Below are 11,709 nucleotides of genomic sequence, written 5' to 3'. Positions count from 1 at the left end.
TACACTTTTATATCATCCAAGCTTTCGGTAAGACTTCTTACCTTAAGGATCTGTAATATATACAATATTATATATTATAATATATATATATATATATATATATATATATATATATATATATATATATATATTACACGCTAGCGTGAATTTAAAAAAAAAATATATATATATATATATATAATCTTATCTATTTGCTTCAATTTTGCAATACATATCTTCTACTTCAAAATCATAACAGAGGGTTGACTTTTTCCTATATGAATAGAAAAAAGTGTAACTAATTTTAACCTGAATCAATAGAAAAAATTCATAAAGTTACACAAAGAATAAATGAGATTGTCTTTATATCTCATCGATAAATAATATAAATATCATTCATTAAATAATTCAGATAATGAAAAATAAACTTCCAGTTATAAAACTAAATAGTATAATTCGAAGACAATTATGTATCATAGGAAAATATAACTTCATTTTGCTCACAAAAGATCAAACAAATTATGCTTGTCACAATATTTGTACTCATAAAGATGAAAAAATATATAATAATTATCATTTCCTAGTGAAATAATTCAATTACACATATCCAAATTTCCTGAGCCCATTTACTTCAGAATACAAAGAAATTTAATCTCGAAATAAAGAACTGTAGGAAGAATTGTAATACTAGTTGAAAAATTGATCGGGACTTTAGTTATCTGAGTAAAATAAATATTTTCCGGAACAAACTATAATGAAATTCGAAGACAGGTTCTATTATTTCTCATTTGTGTTAAAAGATAGTGATTCCATGAATCAACCTATTGTTGGATTGAAACTAACAGTGCAGTATTTAGATACAGCACCTCGTCTTAGGATGAGATGAAAACAACATAAACAAAACATTTTTTTTACTTATCAATAAAAAGAAATGTTGGAGAATCAGCATATTTTCAAATTTTATATGCAGGGAAGAGGAAATTTCTTCAGTATATGCACTCATTTGTTATTAGTCCTGATAAATTTTCATATATTTCAATAAAAATTAATTTAAAAACAACAAAAATACATTATACATTTGTTTGTGTATAAATAAAACAATAAGAAAGCTATAAAAATTGCTTTAAATAATATAAAACCAATATGTATAAATATAGAAAAAGGTAACACTCTGAAGAGAAAAAATTCAGAAAAAAGATTATAAATAACAAAAAAAAAATTAAAAAAGGGTTTTACATATCCACTAATCGTATTTCTGAATCAGTAGCCAATATTATTATTGGTTTACTTCCTAAATTTTAAGAACAATGATCCATTCATTTTCTCTTACTGAGCACAAAAAAACTCAAAGCATTTATATATACATAATTGATCTTTCAATATTTAGAAATTTCAGGTTTACACAAAATAAAGCACCAATTATAAACATACCAATATATACATGAAATGTTTCGGATATATTTAAGAATTGCCTTCACATGGCACAAGATCTACTTGGATCATTGATAAATCAATCATATATCGTCTGTATTTATTAAAAAATTTATGAGCTGATGCAACAGTATCAAAATGAATTGTTGCTTGACGCTCATTTGTTTCCATTTGTAGTTTCTGAAAATGTAATAATGGATTAACACAAGTACATACTGCAACCTCCACTAATGGTATAAATTTGGTAAATACCGCAAAAATCCACATAACTCTGTTTCTAATATATATTTCTCGAAATATTAAGTTAATTGGGAATATATTTGTGTTATTATTTTTATTTGTTTCTAAGCCTTTCATGCTAATTTAATGGAGATAATCCATAATAAGAGGTCCAAATTTGGAAACAGTTTTTTGCTGCTTCATATACATTTTTATACCATTTATCAAATTAGAACACTTATAGCAAATAAAAAATAAGAATGCCAGGAGGAATATATTTGAAATTTGTGGAAGTGTGAAAAAAATTTTTAAATTTACTTTGATTCTGATATATTAGGTGCTCAACTAAGTTCCCGCTGTTTGTCAAGAGATGGCTTCAGCAGTGCTGGTCGATTTTGACATATTCAAAACGTCATGAACCAAGTTTAGACACCTGGTAAACAAAATGTTTCAACACATTAGAGATTTCGCTTTGGCATTGTATATTTTTGTATATGTGAATATGTCTCATGTGGTGCTAAAATTTGTTATTTGCGGGAAGTGTTGATTTTCTTCTTTCATTCGAAGAAAACGGCGATGCTATTCTCAGTGAAACAACGTGCCGTGATTAGTTCCGTCGCTACAACGACGTGATTTAGATGTTGACGTCGGTTCCGAGAAGGAAAGCCTAAAACATTCGAAGACGCTGAATTGAAGGTATTGCCCGATGAGGATTCGTGCCAAACGCAAGAAGGACTTTCTTCAGTATTAGGAGTTACCCGCAAAGCCATTTCCAAGAGGCTGCAAAGGTTATGTTGTGTAAAATCTCTTACAGCAACCTAAAGATAAGAAAGTCATGTGGACTGCCCGGTCATGCTTCTACGTCATCAACTCGACCAAATGAATATTTATGCGATTGAGCCTAGCACTGTACGAAAAAAGCCACAATTCAAGCAGAGGCACGATAAAGTGATTCTACAGCATGACGACTCTCGGCCTTATGTGGCTAAACCCGTTAAAACCTATATGGAAATGCTCATCTGGTCTGTCTCAGCAATTCCACTTGCATGAAGACAAAAAAAATGACTTGATTCGTAGATGGCCTCATAAGATGAACACTTTTACCGTAAAGGAATTCGAGATTTCCAGAAAGATAGGAAAAAGTAGTAGCTTTTCCACAGTAAGGTTGCATTTTCATAAAAAAAAAACAGCGATAACTTAGTTACGCACCTTATAATTCACCCCCAAAACCTGTTTAAAAGAAACCATATAAATCTAACATTTTCCCTGAAATAATATTCCATGTAATTCGTCAAAAATCCGCATTCACTTTTGAACAGAATATATACACTATTCTTAAAATTGTAGTAAATTTATAAGAATATCACAGCCATTCCAATCACAAATATTTAATGAATTTTCCATGATTCATTCAGAAATGGATGATTTTTAACAAATCCATTCATAAAAGATACTACATAATATAAATTAGAAGTAGTGATAACCAAGACAGCTTTTACTGTATTTTGAAGTAGTGTATATTATTATGAATTAATTGCACCATGAACTTATCATTTTTAACACAAAAAAATGTGATATTGAAGTTAAGTTGATCTCCAGCAATACATTAATAATTGTCTTATAAACCACAAACAAAAATGATTGTAAACTCATTTGTTTTGATATTTTATTGAAAATTAATAGTCATCAGGACGAATTTATTAGAAAATATAAAAATAAATAAAACATATGCTGCAACATTCTTAAAAAACTAAAAGAACACAAAAACCTCGAATCATAAAATGTTATAAAAATATAAAACTTTTTCAAGGTAAACAGTGGATATAAAGGTATATTTCATTTTGATTAACATTCTCTATTCCGCTCTCTTTTATGTAAAAATAAAAACAATTTTTGGCTTAAATTATCAGTTATAATGAATTATTTACTTATCCAATAGTGTTCTACTTCATTTTAATATGAAAAAATAAAAAATAACCCAAAAATGTATCTTTGGAAAACAAATAACAAAATCAACAAAAATAAATAAGAAACGGACTTAAAAAATTATTACCATTCATCAAAATGGATTTCAAAGCATATCAAATAAAATAAAATCTCCGTTAATAATCGAGAAATTACTTATTTTCCGATTGAAAACCGAGTCTTTTTATATTTATATAAAAAACAACTACATAACATCTATTTGGCATTTTTGGTAATTAGCCAATTATAGTACAAAAAACACTCAACTCAATGAATATCTTAAAAACAATAAAATTTCATCAATAAAAAAAGATTCTCTATAATTTTCATGTTGTTAGCTTCGTAGAAGTACTTTTTTCAAAATAAAACTGCCTTGGCCTAAAAATATCACAGCTACAATTGAAGAGTTTATGGCCATAATCAACTATATAACCGAAACAAATTTCTTACCTGAACAGTTCCAATACCCCCACACAATTTCATTAACTTTGGTTCTGTTGTTGCAGTTGCAAGATTCTTAATCACAACAATTTTGGTTTGCATTAAATTTTCCTGTGTTGAAACGGTTCGGTTGCTAAGGAAGGACGACAAGCTATTGGGATCGACTTCTTTATCAAAAGGTTCAATTTTTGAATTGATGTTAGTAGTGAAAAGTGGTTCGGCAGTTACAACTCTCATAGCAAGGTTTTTACCACCTTTATTATAACTGCCTTTCTTTTTATTATGACGTGAATTGAAATGGCACTGGTCGTCATTCCCTGTTATCACAATATTGTTAGTGTTAACTTGCGTTTTTACAAATGGATAATGTTGTGATCGATGCTGATAATTAAATTTTTTTTGATGTAAAGGTCGAGCAGGATGACTGACCACTTTATGTACAAGTGGTGGAGTGGAGGTATCAGGGACATCTGATAAATTTTTAAGTCTATTTTCTTCTTTTTTCCGGAGGACTTCTTCCCGTTTTCTTTTCTGTTCTTCTATTTTAATTCTATATTGGCGAGTTTCCTCATCCTCATCATCAGGGACAACCTGTATAATTTAAAAAAGAAATAAGAGATAAGCGCTTCAAGTGTATAGGATAAAACTTCTCAATTTTAACAAAATATTACTTGAATGCATACTTTGATAGATAGATATATGTTTATTTTACATTTGAATAAACATAAACTAGCCATAGAGATAATTGCATAAAATAATTTTCTGTACATGACTGAAGAGCTCTATCGAGTAATTCAAAAGAAAATAGGTTAACAGGTTAATCAGATGATTTCTCGCAGAAATCATTGAAGTTACAATCAATGATCAAGAAATCTTCAAGGATGCCTACTGCAGTTGTAGGCGAAATGTTAGGTAAAAATCTTTAGATTGTAGCTAGAAAGACCAGAATTATCTAACTCTGTTAGATAATCCAAACTTGAGAGTCTTCAGGGTTATGAAAAAATTTTAATAAGAAAATTACATAGGGTATGGTCCTTATATCACCGAGAATTTCAGAGCAGTTACTAGTAGTTATCAATGTTTCAGGTAACCTGTTTCGTATATAAGAACCCCTTGGCACTTGTCATTGGTCGACAAAATTTTTCTTTGACATAATTTTGGAAGTTATAAATGGTTAATCTCTTTAAATTTATAAACAACTAAAAGTTCTTATTGCCTTCGAAAGGTAATTGTTTCATAATTAAAATAATTAAGTTATTGAGTGTAAGATGTCATGGAAAATGTTCATGAACAATAATCTGAAAATTAAAATGACTACTGCCAAGACAAGTGGGCGTGGTTACTAAACCTAACCAGAATAAAAGTAAGGTTGCTCTGGTGACAGATAACTCACTGAAGTTTGAGGAAATAGTCACCGCTTCTTGAGGAATTAGATATATTCGGAAGATCCACTTACTAACCATAGTAAACAAGGTGATATATGGACCATCCCCATAGTAAATACACTGACATAGCTAAGATTATCTGCTTCAACTATTATTCTTTCCTTCCGATCTAATTGGTATACTAGATGTTTCATAAATGTGAGCTCCACTCAGCCTGATAAGTGGATTGTTTTTTTGACATATACAGGGTCAAAACTGGCCAAACTTATATAATCATGTAGATGGGGTAAATTATTTTTGCCTTATGACATATACCTCATTTCCGAAGCATAAGCTACATACAGTGTGTTTAACATAATTTCTGAGCAATATTCTATTGACTGTGGTCAGTTAGGTATAACCTTCGAAGTTACGATTTCTGGTCATCTTTAAGTGCTCAATTCAGAAAAAAAAATTTCAAAATGGCGAGAAACCTGCAATGTTCTTGATGTTTTTTCGGTTTCCAAATTGAATTTCATTTTCTGAATGAACTCAGAATGTCATTTTTTGAATGAACTCAATTTCCTAAGAATTTTTGTGAAAAACTTTTTTCATAAATCGAACAAAAATTTTTTTATCAGAGTTCATCTTTTCTGAATTATGCACTCAAAAATACTCTGATGTGACCAGAATTGTAACTTCAAAGGTTATATATAACTGACCACTCTCAATCGGATATTGCTCAGAAAATTCGTTGAACACCCTATATCTAATTATGCTTTGAAAACAAGGTATATGTCATAAGACAAAAATTATTCTCCCGATGTCATCTACACGACGATAATGTATGTTAAAGATTTGGTGTCGAGTTTAGAGGAAATCAATGATCTGGATAATTTTATAGAAGTTATTAGAAGAATAATTATGAAACTCTTGTATGTTCCATATTACAATTCACACTATTACGACTCTTAGAAACACAATAATTATGAAACTCTTGTATGTTCCGTATTTTATTTCGAATAAAGTTTATTTCCATTCTTACACATAAGTCAAAGCAGTGACGGCTCGTCAGGGTCGGCAGGGTCGGCCGGGCCGACCCAAAAATTATCGGAAAATAGAAAATAATTCTAGATATTCAGTTCATTCAAACTCAATCGGAGTTATCGATTTCGATATCCAAATTCCCTCGGTAATGAATATTTCCACTCAGAACAGGAAAATATAGCTTATACCGGCCAATATTTTCTTTCGGACCCACCTAATATTAGATTTCCAAAGCATCCAGCGTTGTTATTCCCTTTCATGAATTGTAACAAACCACAATCGTAAATGGTTACTTTTCGTAACATCACCCCAAACAGGTTATTCCAGAATTGTACGTAACACCGTAACATTAGGTCTGAAATGTAACACAAATGTTACAATTATACAATTGCAACCCCTGGAATGTCACTGAAAGCATCTCATCACGTTAGGTCGGCCAAGAGCCGATGGCGGAACCAGCGCTACCGAGAGCGCTACGTAAAGGAAAAGATACTACGACATACGCCCAGAATACGACCACTCAATAGAACGGCACAACAACTCGATGTAAGGTCGCTTCCCAATACACAGGGTCGGCTGGCCGGTTATCGTATTGCAGAGCGTCAAGCAGCAACAGTTTATTTCAAATATTTGATAATTAAATGAATGGTTAATTTATGTACTTATTTATATTTTTATTAAATTATGAGACATTATGTCTTAATCAGAAAAGAACTCATTTATGCCGTTCGATAGTAGCTATTGATTTTCAGATCGTGAAAATATAATTAATATATTCAAATGAATGGTTAATTATGGGATATTACGTCTCAATCAGAAAAGAACTTATTTATGCCGTTCGATAGTAGTTAGGTATTGATTTTCTGATCATGAAAATATAATTAATATATTCCTAACTTCGAAAACATCCTGATTTCAAAAGTTCTGTAATTTCGAGGGAGAAAATTCGCGAGGAAATAAATAATTCTGCGTGCTTTTCTTGGGAAATAGACGAAACAACGGATGTTAAATGTTTTTGTCAGATGTCAGTAATTTTCCGCTTCGTTCGAGAAGGTAAAATATCCGAACGATTTTGGGGTTTTTTCGATGTTAGTAAAGGTCGAACCGCGAATGATATTTTCAATACCTTGTTGGACAATTTTAAAGATTTCAATTTAGCGACTAAATTAGTAGGTCAAACATATGACGGGGCAGCTGTGATGGCGGGGGAAATTAATGGGTTACAAGCGCGAATAAAAACAATTGCTCCTCAAGCACTATTCACGCACTGTTATGCACATAAATTGAATTCAGTGTTACAAGATTCGACCAAGAAAATCAATGAGTGTAGCGTTTTTTTTTCGAATCTTTCAGGATTTTCGTCGTTTTTCACTAAATCAAGTAAACGCACTAATATTCTAGACGAAATTTACAAAAAAAGATTACCCTCTAGCTCGGAAACTCATTGGAATTTCAAATCTCGCGCTGTAAAAACAATATTCGATAAGAGAGAAGAATTAATTGAAGTTTTTGATCATATCAGCGACAATTTAGATGAATGGGATGATATTACAATACGTGAAGCTACCGGTCTGAGGAAAATGTTGAATGATTTCGAATTTTTGTTCATTCTCCACTCTTTTAATTTGATTTTACATACACAGATCCCGTTTTTTCTATAATCCAGCATAAGTTATCAGATATAACTTATTGCAACGCCAGAATCACTTCTTTATTATCGACTCTGAAAAAATTTCGCACAGAAGATGAGTATTTCATTCGCTTATATTCAGAAGTAGAAAAACTCCCAGAAGTAATGCCACCGAGTGCTAGACGTCGAAAACGTAAAATAGATTCCGAAATTCAGCTCACGGATAATTCCTCAATGAAACGGCTTTTTTGTGAAATTCTGGATTTAATTATAACTCAAATTGAAATAAGGTTTAAAGACATTTCATCACTTCATTTTTTGGAACTAATGAATTTTAATAAATTTGATATATACGTTCGTAATTTTCCGGAGTGTGGCCGACCCACATCTCGAGGGCACGAGCCGTCACTGAGTCAAAGTAGTCAGTGCTCTCAAAGTCGAAATATTCTTATACTCACCAAAATATTAGAACTTGAACTATTTTCAACCTTCAACTTCTGAGAATGATCACTCGGTTGTGAATTTTTTGAAAGAAATAACTTTTGATTGTAGACATCTGCTTTCCTTGGCAACACTACCCTATTATTGCCAACGCTATTGTTAACATTTTGATTTCCTGTGAACTTCCTATGCTGTTTTCTGTTGAAATTTGAATAGTTATCAAACTTCTTATTCAAAAACTGATTGTTGTCCATGGAAGGTTGGTTCATATCTACAAACTGTTCATTTGTATTGAAAATAGTTTGGCTGAATTGATTGAACTGATGATTCTCAAATGGGATTGGACTTTGAAAAGGCTGATTATTGTCGTAGCACATTTGATTGTTAGATGTATTGAAATTACTCATGGGAACACCCAATCTTTGATGAACCGGAAGTTTTTGCGCTTCAGATACCTAAAAGCACAAAATATTACTATCTATTTCTAAACAATTTTTTTTTAAGTCATGAGTCATCAATTGAAAAATTTTTATAGTTATTACCTGTTGAATTTGCTCTGTTTGAGACATTGGGGGATTTTGATAATTGTTTATACCATGGCCTATCTATAAAAGGAATCTTATGTAGCAACAGTAACAGCTAATTTTACATGTTTTGTCCTTAGAAAATTCATTTCTAAGTATTGCACAAAGAGAAAACCGTTTCAGCTCAACTGAATAGATCTAATTCTGTTTACTACATGACGATATTTGTTAATAAGCAAGAAAATTATAGGCTTAGCATATTAGGATTGTCAAAGATAAGTTTGCTATAGTTTTGATTTTTTCCTGTTTTTTTGATCGATAAACAAAATTTTTAAATTGCAGGCAAAAATTATGACCTGGACAATATTGATTTAGCATTGTTTGTCTATATTTTACTTATTTATCAGATCCAGGCAATTTGTTTCTCATTTTTTCCAAACCCAATTTTCAAATATTTTCTCATCCCTCACTCCCTAGCCCTTGACGATACACTCTAAAATTATACTTTGTGGCTGTAGTAGTTGCTGGTAGTAGTGAAGCTGTTTTTGGATTTGTTCATCTGGTACATAGCTAGATGGTTATGTGGTTCTGGCGGAACCCAAACTAGTGATCTGGTATCAGATTTATTATTCCAATAATTCTTTGGTAGAGGAGTATTCAATTTCCAATTTCGAATCCCGTTAATGCACAAAACTTTTCCCCAAAAGACAATGTTCTTGGGCCTAAGCTAAGACATCACACTCAGAAATGATCTTATCAATTATCTGCTTTAGATAAATTTCCCTATTTATTCCGTAGATCTCAATCACCGTCAAATAAATAATTTTTGTGTTTTACAGGAAGAAATGCAAAAACTGTGATTTTAATATGAGTAAAAAAGGCGTTACCGCCTCATAAACATAACCTTGTAGGTTTTAAACAATAACAGTTCCTGAAAATGTCATTCTTTTAAGGTACATTGAAGGAAAAGTAGCTTTGACTTTTTTTTGATCATTTTGAATATTAGTCTAAAAGCTTAAAAAACTCTGGACAGCTTTGGAAGCTCAGTGAAGTCACATCAAAATTCAAAGGGGAGTGAAGTGATAATTTATTGAACATACCATATGAAAAAACGAATAATCCAATAAGAAAAGAAAGACTAGTAATATTTGTATTGTATGCAAGATACCCATCTGTAAATAATGCATTGAATGAAAAATGGGTGTAAATATCCTTTGCAGTTTTCCATAATATTGAGAGTTTAGTTGATTTTTTGTGTTTTTTGTTCATTTACCTATATTTTGAGAAAAATAGAAACTAAATTTCTTGAATTTCTTTATGTGCTAATAAATGAGACAATTATCAAATGTCGTGAATAGCAGACCTTTTCCGATGAATATAAATTTTTTTACAAAATACATTGATTTAAATCTATTGAAATGGAATGATACTAAATATTAGATAATGATAATGCTAAATGCTGAACGAGATGGAAAATTTCAGATTTTTGGGATAATTTTCATATTTCTATTGAGAGGATCAAAATAACCACATGTCTGTTTCTGCAAGACACTATTTTTATGACTGTGGTTAAGGGTTAATAGTTCTCCCTAAATTTTGGGCGACGTTAAGAAGGAATACCCTGTACACAGTTCTGTGCTCTCCAAGGTGCACTTGAATAAACAAGAACTCTTCTCGATTTTTTTCCTAATATGCCAAGCCTATTAGAAAGTTATACCTGTTACCTGCAATGTCGGCTGTTGGGGCATCATATTTTGATTTGAAAATAATGCTTGATCCATCATAGGAGGTGGGTTAATAAAAACCTGAGGTTGTGCGAAAGGTTGCGATTGTAGTACTGGTTGTTGTTGATTCATATACATATATGAGTTATTCGGAACAAACTGAGGAGGATTGTAATTATTGACAGCAATATGATTCTGTTGAAATGCTTGATTAGGAACATTGCCAGATATCCAAGGTTGAATATAATGGTGATTTTTTTGCACTTCATTCAAAACTGGTGATGGGGTTTCCCATGCCAACTGTCCTAAAAATGAAAATCTGTGATCAAATCCATACAGAATTCCAAATTAGTGACTGCTTCATCAATTTACAATATAAATTTTGTTCGGTTGTATAAAGAAAAAAATACTAATTATTCTCTAATTATCATATGTTTTGTGGAAGGGTTTCCCATGCCAACTATCTTAAAAATGAAAATCTGCGATCAAACCCATATTGAATTTCAAATTAATGGCTGCTTGATCAATTCACAATATAAATTTTGTACGGATCTATAAAAAAATAATACTTCCACAATTCTAATTATCCAATTTTCTAGGTTGAACAAATTTGTGCCACAAACAACTATGAGTGTTTCAGTATTATAATTAGGTTTATTATTTCCCATATTGAGATTGTTCAAGGAAAATTAATCTCGCTATATCCTGAAATTTTCACGGTTCATATTTGGGAATGTGTAGAATGCAAAAATTTATTTAAAAAATTCCGTTCGTCTACCTGACACCTTTTTGTCTTAAAATCAATGCGATCTTCATAAAAATTGTTATCAAAATAGATCTCTATGCGGTATTGAAACTTTAAGTTAAAAAGCACATTAATTAATTGTGAAGGACAAAACCCAATTTAAATTCAAACGATTTTTTTAAAATGAATTGAGATATTT

The 11,709-nt window shown here is 31.0% G+C and overlaps 1 protein-coding gene across 2 annotated transcripts in view; it reads right to left on the bottom strand.

Annotated features, from left to right (window-relative positions):
- Positions 1–875: 875 nt before the first annotated feature.
- The window catches only part of LOC123678505 (homeobox protein 4-like), a 54,224-nt gene continuing 43,390 nt past the window's right edge, over positions 876–11,709 (bottom strand). Inside the window, exons 5-9 of one of the 2 annotated variants that reach the window (XM_045615552.1) lie at positions 10,766–11,070; positions 9,060–9,122; positions 8,535–8,972; positions 4,045–4,626; positions 876–1,590 (exon numbers count right to left, since the gene is read on the bottom strand). In XM_045615552.1, coding sequence (XP_045471508.1) covers positions 1,441–1,590; positions 4,045–4,626; positions 8,535–8,972; positions 9,060–9,122; positions 10,766–11,070 — 1,538 coding nt within the window. In that variant the 3' untranslated portion in view covers positions 876–1,440. Of the gene's footprint in view, positions 1,591–2,428; positions 3,973–4,044; positions 4,627–8,534; positions 8,973–9,059; positions 9,123–10,765; positions 11,071–11,709 lie in introns of those variants that run through there. The other variant, XM_045615553.1, reaches the window with a different exon arrangement.

Source organism: Harmonia axyridis, chromosome 4, assembly GCF_914767665.1.
Source record: "Harmonia axyridis chromosome 4, icHarAxyr1.1, whole genome shotgun sequence".
NCBI classification, from domain to species: domain Eukaryota; kingdom Metazoa; phylum Arthropoda; class Insecta; order Coleoptera; family Coccinellidae; genus Harmonia; species Harmonia axyridis.
Note: the sequence above shows the minus strand (reverse complement) of the source record. Positions and strands in the feature narration are given on the sequence as shown.